The sequence below is a fragment of the Canis lupus genome, chromosome 26, assembly GCF_003254725.2.
Source record: "Canis lupus dingo isolate Sandy chromosome 26, ASM325472v2, whole genome shotgun sequence".
NCBI lineage: Eukaryota > Metazoa > Chordata > Mammalia > Carnivora > Canidae > Canis > Canis lupus.
The window spans coordinates 3,089,154-3,106,923 of record NC_064268.1 but is presented as its reverse complement, the minus strand read 5'-3'; the positions used below and the strand labels follow the sequence as shown (position 1 = coordinate 3,106,923).

Sequence of the window (17,770 nt, the reverse complement as noted above, 5' to 3'; positions counted from 1 at the left end):
GCAAATTTCAATGATAGAAAATTCTTAAAGGTGTGTGAGACAAGAAATTCTTAACTTATATGGGGAGAAATATCAGATTAAAAGCAGACCTCTCCACAGAGACCTGGCAGGCCAGAAAGGGTTGGCAGGATATATTCAGGATCCTAAATGAGAAGAACATGCAGGCAAGAATACTTTATCCAGCAAGCCTCTCATTCAGGATAGAAGGAGAGATAAAGAGCTTCCAAGACAGGCAGAAACTAAAAGAATATGTGACCATCAAACCAGCTCTGCAAGAAATATTAAGGGGGACTCTGTAAAAGAAAGAGGAAGCCCAAAGAAATAAGCCACAAAAACAGGTACTAAATAGGTATTATGATGACACTAAATTCATATCATTCAAAGGTAACTCTGAATGTGAATGGGCTTAATGATTCCACCAAAGATGCAGGGTTTCAGACTGGATAAAAAAACAAGACCTATCTATTTGCTGTCTACAAGAGACTCATTTTAGACCTAAGGACACCTCCAGCCTGAAAATGAAAGGTTGGAGAACCTTTTACCATTCAAATGGTCCTCAAAAGAAAGCTGGAGTAGCAATCCTCATATCAGATAAATTAAAGTTTATTCCAAAGACTGTAGTAAGGATGAAGAGGGACACTATATCATATACTTGATCATATCAAAGGATCTATCCAAAAAAAGGACCTAACAATCATGAATATTTATGCCCCTAAGGTGGGAGCTGCCAAGTATATCAATCAATTAATAACCAAAGTAAAGACATACTTAGACAATAATACACTTACACTGGGAAACTTCAACACGGCGCTTTCTGCAAATGAAAGATCTTCTAAGCACAACATCTCCAAAGAAACAAGAGCTTTGGGGATTATAAAAAATAGCAAAAGGGAATAAAGGGGAAAGGAGAGAAAATGAGTGAAAATATCAGTAGGATGACTGAACATGAGAGACTCCTAACTGTGAGAAACGAACAAGGGGTAGTGGAAAGGGAAGTGGGCGGGGGGTTGGGGTGACTGGGTGATGGGCACTGGGGGGGCACTTGAGAGGATGAGCACTGGGTGTTATGCTATATGTTGGCAAATTGAACTCCAATAATAAAAAAAAAAAAAGAAAGAAAGAAGAGCTTTAAATGATACACTGGACCAGATGGATTTCACAGATATTTACAGAACTTTACATCCAAATGCAACTGAATACACATTCTTCTCAAGTGCCCATGGAACTTTCTCCAGAATAGACCACACACTGGGTCACAAATCAGGTCTCAACCGATATCAAAAGATTGGGATTGCCCCCTGCATATTTTCAGACCATAATGCTTTGAAATTAGAACTCAATCACACGAAGAAATTTGGAAGAAATCTAAACATGTGGAGGTTAAAGAGCATCCTGCTAAAAGATGAAAGGGTCGACCAGGAAATTAGAGAAGAATTAAAAAGATTCATGGAAACTAATGAGAATGAAGATACAACCATTCAAAATCTTTGGAATACAGCAAAAGCAGTCCTGAGAGGGAAATACATCGCAATATAAGCATACCTCAAAAAATTGGAAAAAACTCAAATACACAAGCTAACCTCGCATCTAAAGGACTTGGAGAAAGAACAGCAAATAAAACCTACACAAGCAGAAGAAGAGAGTTAATAAATATTTGAGCAGAACTCAATGAAACAGAGACTAGAAGAACTGTAGAACAGATCAACAAAACCAGGTGTTGGTTCTTTGAAAGAATTAATAAGATAGATAAACCATTAGCCAGCTTTATTAAAAAGAGAAAAGACTCAAATTAATAAAATCACGAATGAAAAAGAAGAGATCACAACCAATACCAAGGAAATACAAAGAAGAATCATGAATATTTATCCCCCTAATGTGGGAGCTGCCAAGTAAATCAATTAATAACCAAAGTAAAAAGATACTTAGATAATAATACATTTATTTTTATTTTAAGATTTTATTTATTTATTCATGAGAGAGAGAGAGAGAGAGAGAGAGAGAGAGGCAGAGACACAGGCAGAGGGAGAAGCAGGCTCCATGCAGGGAGCCCGATGTGGGACTTGATCCTGGGTTTCCAGGATCACACCCCAGGCTGAAGGTGGCACTAAATCACCGAGCCACCAGGGCTGCTCAGATAATAGTACATTTAATAACCAAAGTCAAGAGATACTTAGATAATAATACACTAATAGTAGGAGATTTCAATATGGCAGTTTCAGCAAATGATGGATCTAGGAAGAGCATCACCAAAGAAACAAGGGCCTTCAGTGATACACTGGATTAGATGGATTACAAAGATTATATATATATATCAGAACTTTCCATCTGAATGCAACTGAATACACATTCTTCTCATGTGTACATGGAACGTTCTCCAGAATAGATAATATGTTGGGTCAAAAAATCAGGTCTCAACCGATACCAAAAGACTGGGATTGTCCCCTACATATTTTCAGACCACAGTGCTTTGAAACTAGAACTCAATCACAAGAATAAATTTTGAAGAAACTCAAATACACGGAGGTTAAAGAGCATCCTGCTAAAAGACGAATTGGTCAACCAAGAAATTAGAGAAGAATTAAAAAGATTCATTGAAACTAATGAAAATGAAGATACAACTGTTCAAAATCTTTGGGATACAGCAAAAGCGGTCTTAAGAGGGAAATACATAGAAACCTCCCTCAAAAAATTGGAAAAAAACTCAAATACACAAGCTAACCTCGCATCTAAAGGACTCGGAGAAAGAACATCAAGTAAAGCCTACACCAAGCAGAAGAGAGATAATAAAGATCCGAGCAGAACTCAATGAAATAGAAACCAGAAGAACTGTAGAACAGATTAACAAAATCAGTTCTTTGAAAGAATTAATAAGATAGATAAACCAATAGCCAGCCTTATTAAAAAGAAAAAAGACTCAAATTAATAAAATCATGAATGAAAGAGGAGAGATCACAACCAATACCAAGGAAATACAAAAGATTTAAAAAATGTATTATGAGCAGCTATATACCAACAAATTAGGCAATCTAGAAGAAATGGATGCATTTCTGGAAAACCACAAATTACCAAAACTGGAACAGGAATAAATAGAAAACCTGAATAGACCAATAACCAGGGAGGAAATTGAAGCAGCCATCAAAAACCTCCCAAGACACAAAAGTCCAGGGCCAGATGGCTTCCCAGGAGAATTCTATCAAATGTTTAAAGAAGAAACAATACCTATTCTACTAAAGCTGTTCCAAAGGATGGAAAGGGAAAGAATACTTCCAAACTCCTTTATGAGGCCAGCATTAGTTGGTTCCAAACCAAAGACCCCACCCCAAATTAGAATTATAGACCAATGAATATGGATGCAAAAATTATCACCAAGATACTAGCCAATTGGATCCAAGTGTACATTAAGAGGATTATTCACCATGACCAAGTGGGATTTATCCCTGGGATGCAAGGTTGGTTCAACAGTCATAAAACAATCAATGTGATAGATCACATCAACAAGAGAAAAAACAACTATATGATCCTCTCAGTAGATGCAGAGAAAGCATTTGACAAAATACAGCATCCTTTCTGGTTAAAACTCTTCAAAGTGTAGGGATAGAGAGAACATTCCTCAATATCTTAAAAGCCATTTATGAAAATCCCACAGCAAATATCATTCTTTTTTTTTTTTTAATTTTTATTTATTTATGATAGGCACACAGTGAGAGAGAGAGAGGCAGAGACACAGGCAGAGGGAGAAGCAGGCTCCATGCACCGGGAGCCCGACGTGGGATTCGATCCCGGATCTCCAGGATCGCGCCCTGGGCCAAAGGCAGGCGCCAAACCGCTGCGCCACCCAGGGATCCCAAATATCATTCTCAATGGGGAAAAACTGAGTGCCTTTCCCTAAGATCAGGAACATGACAGGGATGTCCACTCTCACCACTGTTGTTCAACATGGTGAGGCTACAAGTCGTAGCCTCAGCAATCAGACAACAAGAAAGTAATAAAAGACTCAAATTGGCAAAGGAGAAGTCAAACTCTCCTTCTTCACAGATGATATGATACTCTATATAGAAAGCCCAAAAGATTCCACCCCAAGATTGCTAGAACTCATATGGCAATTCGGCAATGTGGCAGGATACAAAATCAATGCCCAGAAATCAGTGGCATTTCTATACATTTACAATGATACTGAAAAAAAAGAAATTAAGGAATAAATCCCATTTATAATTGCACCCAAAAGCATAAGATACCTAGGAATAAACTTAACCAAGGAGATAAAGGATCTATTCCCTAAAAACTACAGAGCACTTCTGAAAGAAATGGAGGAGGGCACAAAGAGATGGGAAAATATTCCATGCTCATGGATTGGAAGAATTAATATTGTGAAAATGTCAATGCTACCCAGGGCAATTTACACATTTAATGCAATCCCTATCAAAATACCGTGAACTCTCTTCAGAGACTTGGAACAAAGAATCTTAAGATTTGTATGGAATCAGAAAAGACCTTGTATAGCCAGAGGAATATTGAAAAAGAAAACCAGAGCCAAGGGCATCACAATGCCAGATTTCAAGCTGTACTACAAAGCTATGATCATCAAGACAGTGTGGTAGTGGCACAAAAACAGACACATAGATCAATGCAACAGAATAGAGAACCCAGAAATGAGCCCTCAACTCTATGGTCAACTAATATTCGACAAAGGAGGAAAGACTATCCACTGGAAGAAAGACAGTCTCTTCAATAAATGGTGCTGGAAAAATTGGACATCCACATGCAGAAGAATGAAACTAGACCACTCTCTTAAACCAGACACAGAGATAAACTCAAAATGTTTGAAAGATCTAAATGTGAGACAAGAATCCATCAAAATCCTAGAGGAGAACACAGGCAACACCCTTTTTGAACTTGGCCACAGCAACTTATTGCAAGATACATCCACGAAGGCAAAAGAAACAAAAGCAAAAATGAACTATTGGGATTTAATCAAGATAAAAAGCTTCTGCACAGTAAAAAAAAACAGTCAACAAAACTAAAAGACAACCTACAGAATGGGAGAAGATATTTGCAAATGACATATCAGATAAAGATTTAGTATCCAAGATCTATAAAGAACTTACTAAACACCTAAGAAACAAACAATCCAATTATGAAATGGGCAGAAGACATGAAAAGAAATTTCACCAAAGAAGACGTACATGTGGCCAACAAGCACATGAGAAAATGCCTCGCATCACTTGCCATCAGGGAAATACAAATCAAAACCACAATGAGATACCACCTCACACCAGTGAGAATGGTAAAAATTAACAAGACAGGAAACAACAAATGTTGGAGAGGATGTGGAGAAAGGGGAACCCTCTTGCACTGTTGGTGGGAATGTAAGCTGGTACAACCACTCTGAAAAACCATGTGGAGCTTCTTTAAGGATTTAAGAATAGAGCTACCCGATGACCCAACAATTGCACTGCTGGATATTTACCCCAAAGATACAGATGTAGTGAAATGCCGGGACACCTACACCCCAATGTTCATAGGAGCAGTGTCCACAATAACTACACTGTGGAAAGAGCCATGATATCCTTTGACAGATGAATGGATAAAGAAGATGTGGTCTATATATACACTGGATATTACTCAGCCATTAGAAACGACAAATACCCACCATTTGCTTTGACATGGTTGGAACTGGAGGGTATTATGCTGAGTGAAGTAAGTCAATTGGAGAATAACAAACATTATATGGCATCATTCATATGGAAATATAAGAAATAGTGAAAGGGATTATAGGGGAAAGGAGGGAAACTTAGTGGGAAAAATCATAGAGGGAGACAAACTATGAGAGACTCCCAACTCTGGGAAACAAACAAAGGGTTGTGGAAGGGGAGGCGAGTGGGGGGTTGGGGTGACTGGGTGACGGGCACTGAGGAGGGCACTTGATGGGATGAGCACTGGGTGTTGTACTATATAAAAACAATGTAAAAATATATATGTATATATATATATATATGGAATAGTTATGTGGGTCTGGAATTTAGAAACAGCTATGCTGGGATTCTGTCTCAGGGTCTCTGGTGAGGTGGCGGTCAAGACCACGTACTGTGTGTTCCGGCTGGGTCTGGGTCTTCTGGAGGCCTGACTGGTCCCACAAGGGCCACTTGTAAGGTAGCTGTTGGCAGCAGCATCCTTGTGATGTGGCAGCTGGCTTCTCCAAGAAAGGCCCATCTAGGATAGAAATTGGAAGCTGACTGGTCTATCATGACCCATCCTTTGAAGCCATACAGCATGAGTTCCAGAGCATCTGGATCACACAGATCAGCCCTCTCAGGCATGAGATGGAACCTCGCTGGTCGTGTCCTCCGGGAGCTCGCCATCTTGAAGGCTGGCTGCTGGATAAACGTGTACACATATTTGCATGTATCTCTTCCTTTACAAAAAAACATGAAAGTGGCAAGCAGACTCTCTGCTGAGCAGGGAACCCAATGTGGGACTCCATCTCAAGACCGTGAGATTACAACCTGAGTTGAAATCAAGAGTCAGGGATCCCTGGGTGGCACAGCGGTTTGGCGCCTGCCTTTGGCCCAGGGCACGATCCTGGAGACCCAGGATCGAATCCCACATCGGGCTCCTGGTGCATGGAGCCTGCTTCTCCCTCTGCCTGTGTCTCTGTCTCTCTCTCTCTCTGTGTGACTATCATAAATAAATACAAATTAAAAAAAAAAAGAAATCAAGAGTCAGACGCTTTACCAATTATGCTACCCAGGCACCCCTCAATTAAACTGTATTTTAAAACATAGCACTTATGATTTTTTAAAAGATTACCTAAGCACATGATTTGGAAACTTCTTAAAAATACAAAGATGGAAATACAGCACTTTGACTTTCACTACCCAGATGTGACCAATGTTTCCTGTGCATGTTTGCTTTTATTCATTTTGTATTTTTATTCAAATTTAAATTTACAAAAGGAGATCCACTCTTACAATATAAAATTGCAACTTCTTTTAACCAACTATTAACTGCTGCTACCTGGGCTAAGTGCTGTGGTAGGTGCTATAAGCACAGAGATGACACTGTGTCTCACATTCTGGTCTGTCTCTCTCTGCAATTTCTATGTGTATTTTTAAAATCATGATCATCTCACAGCTCAGCAATCTGTCTTACCTACTGACATGTTAGGAACATTTTCTCGTCATTGAATGGTCTTCCACAGCATGATTATGAGCGGTCATATCCTATTTCCATCTTCCCCCTTGACTGTAAGCAATGTTGTGATGGGCGAGCATCTGCAGAAGCCCTGGTAACCCGTTCACTTTAGGATTTTCTAAGAGAAACACAGCCATCTCACAGGACATACCTGTGCATTTTTACTGCAGATACATCTTGCCAATGAATAATCAGCCACACTTAACATGTCTGTGCATAGTAAATATATCTAAATAAAACCATAATGGCATGGACAAATGGAAATTTGCTTTTCTTTTTAAAACCAGTATTTACTGAGCAAATAATTAGGTAAATAAATTGCTAAGAAGACTTCAAGTGATGAGAAATAGCACATTAACAATATTAATATTTATTATAGCTATATTACAGGTATACATGGTTTAAAAAAAACATGAATCTTAATGCTTTATTTAAGTCATAGACCAATTACTATACTAACGTCAAAGTAATGTGTTGCATTTGTTCTTCCCTCTTGGACATGTCTGTGACAGAGGTTCACTGTGTATACCTACCAGCCTTTCAAGTGTGCAGGAAGAGAACTTCATAGCTATCCTTGCCTGAAATATAATAGAACACTGCTCTTGTGCAGAATGCTCCCTGGGCTCTCCTTCACAGGCCCCATGTAGCACACAAAGAAAAATTGCCTGGTGACCTTACATTGGCAGAAAACTGGATGAGAAACATTTTGATGAAGCTCTTTCTCTGCTTCTTTTTGAGAATCTGCTTCAGGCTTGAACCTGGTGAGGAAGCAGATGGCATCAGGTGGCTGATTAAGGAGCCAGGTTCAGGAAACTGATGCTTTTTCTTGGCAGACTCCTGAGAATGACACATTTAAAGCAGAGGAGCTGATTTATGAAATAGGACCAGTCACTTGGGTGGCTCTGAGTAAATGCACTTGGAAAATAGTTTGTATAGCACTTTTCAGGCTCAGTTCATTTCCACAAATGCTGTTTAGAGATTTAATGTGTAGCAGGCATTTTATTAGGAGCAAGGGATACAAAATTAATAAGCCACGGTGCCGGTTCTCGCGGATTTTCCAGTCTGCAAATCAATCCTAAAGCCTTATGATACATGGCAGGGCATCAAAGTGGGGGGTTTACTTCTGAAGGATCTGAGAAAGACTTCAGTGAGGAGGGCATGCCTGAATGAGGTTTTGAAGGGTCAGTAAGAGTTTGCAGACAGTTTATATGCATCATGCTATCTCAGAGGACTTCCAGAATTTCCCACTCATAATTATGGATGCATTGCCATTAAGACTAACATGCTACTGGGATCCCTGGGTGGCGCAGCGGTTTGGCGCCTGCCTTTGGCCCAGGGCACGATCCTGGAGACCCTGGATCGAATCCCATGTCGGGCTCCCTGCATGGAGCCTGCTTCTCCCTCTGCCTGTGTCTCTGCCTCTCTGTCTCTCTCTCTCTGTGTGACTATCATGAATAAATAAAATCTTTAAAAAAAAAACAAAAAGACTAACATGCTACTTATTTGAAGCTCTGTTTTCTCAACAATAGAATGAGTATTGAAAAAAATAGGAAAGTAAATGAAATATCTCACATTCCATTCTTCCAAATGCTAATTTAATTCAGAGAGCTTCTGGATTTATATATTTAAAAACTCGTTCATCGTAAAGCACAGTTATACTAGCATCACAAGCAGATTCCATCCTGTTCCTGTATGTCATATGTATGTAGTGAGTCATTTAATCCCAGGAGCGAGTCAGCTAATTATCATGACCTCCATTTCATGGATGAGATGGCGGAAATTCAGAGAAACTGAGTGACTCGCTCAAAGTCACCATTTTCCAAATGGGGAACCAGGATTCGGACCCAGGATGATCTGGTGTCAAAGTCTTATGTTTTTCTTACTAAATTTGATCTGATATATTTGAGCAGTTGCCAGTTGGCTTAATTAGCTGGCAGGGCTGATCATTTTAATTATTGAATATTCTCATAACTTTTGAGCAGCTTCTACAATACCCGGTGTGTATTTTTCTGGTCTCTATTTCTCTGTCTTTGGAGATTTCACTGAAAAAAGACTTTTTCTGTGATTTTTCTTACCCAGATTTTCCTAAACTGGCAGTTTTTATTAGGGAGGTACATTGTACTAGTTTCCTAGGGCTGCTGTCATGGTTTACCACAAACCCTGTGGTGTGAAACGACACACACTTGTTAATCCTGTAGCTCCCAAGGTCAGAAAGCTGAAATGGGTCTCTTGGGGCTAGAATCAAAACGTTGGTGGGACTGTGTTTCTTTTTGGAGGCTTTTGTGGCAAATCTGTTTCCTTATTTTCCACCCACACTCCCTGACTCATGGCCCCATCCACCCTCAGAGCCAGAGATGCATGGTCCAGCCCCTCCTCACACGGCAGTGATGGGAGCTCCTCCTTTGCCTGCCTCTTCCACCTTTAAGGACCCCATGATTACAGTGGCCTCCCTGGGAAATCCACAATCATCTGTCCCGTTTTATGGTTAGCCAACTGGCAGCCTCAATTCTAAATAGCTTAATTTGCCTCTCCCCTGAAACATTCATAGGATCCAGGAATTAACAACGGACATCTTTGGGGTCATTATTCTTCCCACCTCACACCTCCCTCAGCCCCAGAGATTCGTGTCCATCCCACGTGCTAAAACCGTTCACGCTCAGCATCCCCACAAGTCTGCACCCATCGCAAAAGGTGAATCATTTCTACGGAGTGTGCTTTCCCTGTCTGTCTGTGGTTTGGGAAAAGGTCATAGTGCCAATAGCAAGAAGTGCCAACAACATAAAATGTTAGAATGTAAAGTAGGTTTCCCTTGCATCCCAGATCTGTGGGCTTGTAGGTCCCTTGTTGGGAGACAACAACAACCCAGTTTTCTGTGTATTCTTTCACAGAACTTATAAACATAAACATAAATATAAATATGTGTGTATAGAAATGTATATATGTTTATCATTTTTATATAATACTTGTATACTGTATTAACCAACATGTGCTTGATTTTTCTCCTAATAATAGTGATAATAGATTTTTTTCAGTCTTTTTATGTCAGTGTACACACACACACAACCCTGTCTGCTTTCTTTTTTTAAAGGCTGGTCTCCACTTATATATCTGAATTGTTTCTCATCTTTTGCTCTTACTAGCAGCCTCGCTGTCTCCGAGTATGCTTCTGTTGGGCTTAGTATCTAGAGGCTGAATTCTTAGCAGATTCCAGGGGAAGAGTCACCTTCCCAGAGAGAAGACATCTGCTCCTTTGCATGGACAGGAATAATTCTAAGGCAAATAAAAGGAGTAGTCGAGTACCCTTTGACTGACATTCTGAAATCTCAAAAGGGATGGTGTGTTCCAGAAATCCCTGTATGGACACTCTAGTTAGTCTGGTCAGTTTGGTGGTTTGCTGGCCAGCATCTCTTCAAATTTTTGGTTGATTTTTGGAAGTCCGTCTGGAGGGTTGCTTCTGATGAGCACATCATTCAGCTTGGTCTGTGCATGTCTGTTGCCTCGCTCGCCCTTGCTCAGCAAATGTCTCTCAACTAAGCCTGTCAGCAACACAAAGAGCTTCCCCCAGAACAAACTTGATCCCTGGTGAATCCTTCCACACTTGACACGTGCAGTGTCTTGGATACTTTTGCTTCCTGCCATAGCTGTGCTGCATTCACCCCGAAGTCACAGTGGGCAGGGCGCCCAACATCACCCCAGTTCCTGGAGAGCATGACACCTGCTGTGGGGAGCCCCAGCCGGGCTGCATTTGAGCTGCTCTTACTCTGTCAAAATGCCAGTGGTTCCAGATCAGCCCGTTTCCCGAGAGCAAGAAGCTCAGCTTTGATAGATGGTGGCCAGCACGATTCTTCATTTGTTAAAATTTAAAGCTAATTGATTTAAAATGGTCCTGGCACCTGCGGTCTGATATGATTAATCCCCATGTCATGTTTATAATAGTGAGTCCTATTCTGCTCCTCAGGTGAGCTGGATAAAATGAAACAAACATCAAAACATGGTCCCCGAGTTCTGGGAACACAGGTTTCATGCTGCTTTGGGATGGGCTGATGAGGTCTGTTTCCAAAACCATGCTCTGCTTCATTAACTTTCATATTTTGCAGGTCATGGAATTCCTTTTGGAATCATCTTTGGTGGAACTGATTTAAATGAAGACATTAACCAGAGAGAAAAAAACCAAGTGATGGGGAAAGTCCTCGAGGAAGCCAGGTAATGCCTCTGAGAACTTCACAGGAGGTAAACACTGGGGCAGAGTTCGTTGAAACCTAAATCTTAAAGAAAGCAGTAGTTTGGGAAGTTTACATCTTACCATAATAAAGCTAATCTCTTTTTTTCATTTGGCACCTATGAATTTTGCCATGAAGAGTCATTGTAAACAAGTCATTGCATGTGAATGACTTTTTGAGGACGTTAACATTGGGCCAGCCTTCTTGAAAGGTCCTACAGGGTAAAAGGCACAGCATTGTTGTCCTCCAAGAGAACACCACACACAGACTCCAGCTCTGTGCGTGCATGAGTCAGGTTCTACTTTGCATGTTTTTGGCATATCTCTGAGCTCCATAGATTTCTGAGCTACAGAAAACCATCTGTGAGGGTGTCACCAGCGGGATTTCTCAACCGGCTTACTGTGGGCATTTGGGGTAGGACGGTTATCTGTTGTAGGGGGCTGTGCTGCACATCCCGGAGCCTGGACACTGCACATCAGCAGCACCTGCTGGATGCTGCAGCTTGAGGCCAATACGTTCCTAGCCCCCGGAGTGGGAGTTGTTGCCTCCACGCAAGAATCCAGAGATGCACTCCCCAACATTTTCTTTGTCCAGACATGCTTAGAGAATCCTATTGGTACAGCATTGTGGAGTGAACCAGAAGGACTGGTGGGGAAAAAAAAATCACCCCCATTCCTCTGTATCAGAAATATAATGATAATGTTTAACACAAATAGTAACAGTATAGAAATCCTCTATGTCCATATAAACATTGTTTGAAAAGGCTAAAGAAATCAAAACAAAACCTAAATAGTCACAAATGCTCCCTTTCAATTCTTGTAAATCTTTGAATCATTGTAAAACAAACAAAAACAAAATAAAGCAGGCAATCATTATGTTTTTAATGTGGACAAACTGCTTTATTAATTCTTTTTAAAAAACACTTTATTTAGGCATGATTGATGTGCAAAAAGCTGTATATAATTGATATATACAGCCCCATAAGTCTTCATCAGTAAAACTATCATCATGATCTGTGCCATAAACTCATCTATCACTTCCAGAAGTTTCTTCCCACCCCTCTTTATTATCATGCAAAGAGCACTTAGCATAGAATCTACCCTCCTTGCAAATTTGTAAGCTTACATGACAGCATCCTTAACTGTAGGCTCCAGGAGATCTCCAGGACCTACTCACCTCATGCAAGTGAAACCTTGTGCTCTTGGATAAATACCTTCCTGTTCCCTCTCCCTCGGGCCCCAGCAACCACCGCCCTGCTTTCTCCTTCTGGGGGTTCTAGTACTTTAGATACTCACATCAGTGGGATCATGCAATATTTGTCCTCTTGTGTCTGGCTCACTTCACTGAGCATCATGTCCTCCAGGTTCATCCATGTTGTTGCAAATGACAGGATTTCCTCTTTTTTTCAAGGTTGAGTAATACTCCACTGTATGTGCTTACTACATTTTCTTGGTCCATTTGTCTCTTGCTGGACATTTATGTTGCTTTCATGCCCCCAATAAATGACTGACCATGAAATGCCTGTGGCTCATCTCTAACCGTCTCACGGCTGAGAAGCTGTGGTAAGGGAATTCAGAACTCTTTGCCTCTTTATGTCACTGGAGCATTCCTGATCTCTTACAAAGGACAGGACTCCCTGTTCTGCCATGAAGCGTTAAGGCAACCCCCCTCCATTTTTATAAGGTGAGAAGCAGTCTTGCTCTTGGAAACTAGGGTTACCATGAGGTATCATTACATTTTAGGACCCGCTTCGTCCTGATAACTTCCTGGACATGAATGTGGCAGTACAGCCTTATCGAAATAGAGCCAAATAGCCATGTGTGCCTGTGTGAGCATGTGAGTCAGATGGAGAGAGAATTACAGTAAATAAAGGTACCCAGAGTTTGAGGTTGATCTTGAAAGGTGATCAGTTATTATAGGTTTTCTCGATATTGTTGTTCTTATGCTCTAAAAATTTATTACCTTTTGATTCATGTGGTTTACACTGTCTTACAGAGGGGAAATAATTCTGCTGGGTAGAAACAATATTGAATGAATTCATCTTATGGTATTATCGTTAGCATTATTCATTGCATTGTTATTAAAACACATTGATTTTCATTTGGAAGGGGTATTGATTGAGTCAGTGGTCAGGGAAGTTGGATGAATCATAAATTTCTTGCCGGAGAGCATATGGCATAGTTTTCTGTAAAATAAAGTATTGGACTTGTATTGCTTTATAATGAGTTTCATTTTTAATCAAATACTTTTAAATAGTTATATTTTTCTTATAAGGTATATTTTTTAGCTTGTTTTATAGTTAAAACATTTCCCCCCCTGTATGGTACAGTTTTGAAATTACTTCAGCATCAGCTTTCTGGCTTGTTTTATAATATAAGTATTTGGTAATTATAAATGCCAAATTAAGTAAGGAGTTTGAAACTTGTAGAAATTGTTCTGTGAAGAATCATCCAGGTGCATCTTAGAAAAAATTAATATTGCCCAGCAAATGAGCAAAAGAGTTTATATGAAATAAATTGCCTAAGAAATAGTTTCACAGTTAGGAAATACAGAGCACATGATGGGTTAGATCATGTGAAATGGTAGGCCAAAATGGTTCAGTATCATTTCATGGGGTTTTTGAGCTATGATATTGCTAAAGATGTTTTTGACAAACAAAACCACACATCAAAGTGAGTATGTTTTGAAATGGCAATATTCCCTCATGGTGTAAAAGTGGTAGTTTTACACTTTTCCTAAGAAATGGGTTATTTTCAATTTCTTTATTTTCTTAGGGTCACTGGGTCAGAAACTCTCTTGAGGGTTATCTGTTAGGAAGGTGGTGCAAACCCAGGGCCAGGGTCTCTGTAGTGAGGCCCCGAGAAGGAAGGTGTTATCTGCCGCTCCACAATAAAAGGACATGATGGAGTTCATGCAGACCTGCCACTGGATCCCAAAATGTTTACACATCGCTCTTTCTGATGGAAACCTTTCCAAGGCTCTCCTTGCTCCCATCTGTGGTCAGCCGTGCTGTTGATCCCCTGATGTCTGGGTCTGAGACAAATGGGGCATGCCAGCAGAAAGGGCTACAGGGTGGGGACAGTCACCAGCTGCTGGGTGAGCGTGCCCATCCTCCCGCTTCTGCAGTCAGCCCCCCACACCTGCTCTCCCTTCTTCCTTCCCCTGACCTGCTTCCTGTGGGAATGTAAGGCAGGACTTCCACCCATGCACTTGGTCATTTATTCAGTCTGCATACTCTTGCCCATCTCTGGGGTGCCAGGTGTGACTCCAGCGAGGGGCAGGTATGTGACAGCAAGCAGGCCTCCCCATTCAAGAGAAGGTGGCCAAGTTTGCCACAGGGGTGGATTAATCTTACAGGGGCCATCCTGAGGCTGCACTGCGCATTTGTCTAGAAACTCTGTGATGGCAGGAAAGGCCTGGTCCTTCGGTCATTGACCTCATTCCCTGCTCTTCAACTTTTCTCTGTTTTTGGGGTCTTCTCTTTTCTTCTTTTTCCTATAGGTTTAAAGCTGTTCCATGGTATGTTCATGGGGCACCATGCAGGGGTCATGGTGATGGTGTTAATCTTAGTAGAAAACAGTAACAGGAAATACTTGCTAGGGACCAGGAACCTGGTGACAGCTTACCCATGTTGTGCTTCTTGTTTGGCTCTGCAGTGTCCTGTTTTCACAGTCTCCCATGAAGGAAGGTTCCTGCACTGTCCTTGCGTGGCAATATAGGTCTCAGAATGTGGTGGATGCTCTCAGAACACACTTGGCCCATACCCCTGTCCATGTCCAGGGGCACGTGGAGTGTTGTATGAGGGGTGCCGGCACACCCATCATTGCTGGGTCAGCCCATGCTCATGCCAGCTGCATGCAGGGCCTGGGTGGGGAAGATGGCCCCAGTGGAAGGTGTGATGCCCTCTGCGCCTCCTATCCCTCACCGGTTTTGAGCAATTTCTGACTGTCTGACCTCCATGAGATGTCCCTGGTTCATCCCATGTGTACCCAGCTCTAATTCTAGAAACAGCCATTGTTTGATAAATGTAGAGGTTAACATCCCTTATCCATGTGCATTTGGTACATTTTGACTACTTTAGCATAGGCTTTCCTCGCTGAAGCTAATGGACTGGACAGCTTGTCCTGGGATGTTCTGAGTGTATTAACTAAATCCTTTGCTTCTCTTCTGCATCTGGCCTTCTGACTTTTCCCCTGCTTCTCTGACCTTACATGGAAGGAACAGTAACAACAAAAAGTTGAAATGTTGAGCTTCATTTGTTAATTTCTTGCATACACAACTTGTTTTGATGTGAGTGGAGATTGGAGCTGAAAACCACTGACCGCGCACGATAAAGATTGATGACACTTGGAATTCAGCTTCTCACCTTGTCTCTCATGATTTGTTCCACGGAGCTGGTCCCTAGTTATGTTAATTGGATTCTGCGCTAATTCCCCCCCTCCTTTTTTTTTTTTTTTTTTTTTTTTTTTACCAGATTCGCTGTCGCTTTCACAGAATCAATGAAGGAGATGGCGCAAATGCAGTGGGTATGTGTTTGTTGTGTGGTGTTGTGCTGGCTGAGCTGGGGAGAATGTGGGATGGGAGGGCTGTGGGGTCGGGGGCTTCAGGGTTGGGGGGCTATGGGATTGGAGGGCTGTGGGATCGGGGGGTTGTGGGGTTAGGGGCTGCTGAGTTAGAGGGTTGGAGGCCATGGGGTTTAAGGGCAGCAGGGACCCTTGATGGGACCTGCTAGTGTTTCTATCGACCCTGCCCATTATGGCCACAAGAGTGTATTACAGATCCCATATATTGATGTTTCTTTTATTCGTGTAGATACTTTTAAGACTTAACTGATTTTTTAAATATATTTTTGCCAAATGGCAAGAACAGCCCAATAGCCAAATCTTGTAGTATTCTTTCTGTTTTCTTTTTCATGAGCTCAGAATAAGTGATTTAGAGGCTGTGCTATAAAGGTTGCAGCCACCCCATGTGCATGGAGAGCCGCAATCTTTGAGGTGGTATATGTAGTTTCTAAGGTTGGACTGTTTATCTGAAGAGCTTTGAAGAGGAGAGGACTTTGTAGCTCTCTAGGCTAATTCCCTTATTGACTTTTTAAATTCATGATGACTCGGGGGCTGGTGGGAAGAGCTGGTGGGAAGAGCTGATGGCAGACTGAGTTCTCAGTGGGGAGTTAGGGAAAGGCGCAGCACAGCTGGCACCTGCAAAACCAAAGCAGCCAAACAAGAGGCCCATTTGCCTCAGGGACCCCTGAGCATGAGACTTTGCTCTTGGGGGGGAGGGGAAGGGAACCTGCAAGGAGCCTTGGTCGCCAGCACTGTTGGTCCCTGTGCCATGCCAGCTCATCTGCTGTGCCCACTGCTTATGCCCCATCATTTGTCGGCATTATTCCCGGCAGGGGTATTTTGCAGGCTATGCACTTTCTTTATAGAATTTCAATTTGGGGCACTTGGAGACTGCGTGTTGGGGTGAGGGTACATGCAGTGTTTTGTGGGACCAGTGGTCCCTTACCAAGGCTCTGAACACTGTGCGTGTGTGGACGCTCATCTCTACAGCCACAGTGTGCCTACCCTCTTCTTCACATCACACACTTCCCAGGCAGGAACTGGAGGTTGCACTTTTTCAGGGCAGTTTAACAAACTGTAAATCTCATAATGAAAAAGGACAAGCTTCCCAGCTGCTGGTTTTATGTTGACTAGTTTGACTGCCTTCTTAAAAGGTGATCGTCTGAACCAGTAGTGTCAATGTGTCAACGTGGGGATCCCTGGACTCCTTCTGGGCCTCCACAAAGTCAAGCCTATTTTCATCATGACAGTGAGACATTGTTTGCCTTTCTCACCTTTAGGAAATGAGTGAAACCGCTGACCCCTTCATCCTAATGAAGGCAGTGGCGCCAATGTGAGCCAGTCATTGATTATCCACACCACCCCTTGGAGTTTAAAAGAAAAATCACTTTAAGATCTCCTTGATGAAGCCATAAAAACTTTTGATTTTATCATTAACATTAACCTTTGAATACATGTGTTTTTAAATGTTCGTGTGGTGACACAGGATGTATGCATAAACCTATCTGCCGCATCCTGAATGAAGTATGGCATTTACCTGGAGAAAAGGCTCTTGTGTGATTGGGTTACAAATTGAACCAGATACTTCTTAATAAAATTTTGTATCCAAAAGAATGATTGGTAGACAAACGGGTTATTCGGATTTGGGCATTTGTCAGATGTTTTCTTAAAAATGAGTGGATCGAGCCAATCTCGTTAAGCAAAACAACTGGCGGTCTTTGTTGCCAACAAGAATGTTTGAATCGTTGAGAAAAATCAGAATTTTGGAAAGCCACCACACCATGTGGTTGACAACCT

The 17,770-nt window shown here is 41.6% G+C and overlaps 1 protein-coding gene across 8 annotated transcripts in view; it reads left to right on the top strand.

The window, feature by feature from the left end:
* Positions 1-17,770, top strand: part of GLT1D1 (glycosyltransferase 1 domain containing 1) — an 87,228-nt gene that overhangs the window by 18,680 nt on the left and 50,778 nt on the right. For all 8 annotated transcript variants that reach the window (XR_007406074.1, XM_025473588.3, XM_025473589.3 and 5 more), the window contains exons 3-4: positions 11,289-11,394; positions 15,886-15,937. Coding sequence is in view for 7 of the 8 variants with exons in the window: in XM_025473588.3 (XP_025329373.1) it covers positions 11,289-11,394; positions 15,886-15,937 (158 nt within the window). In the remaining variant the exon portion in view is untranslated. The remainder of the gene's footprint in view (positions 1-11,288; positions 11,395-15,885; positions 15,938-17,770) is intronic.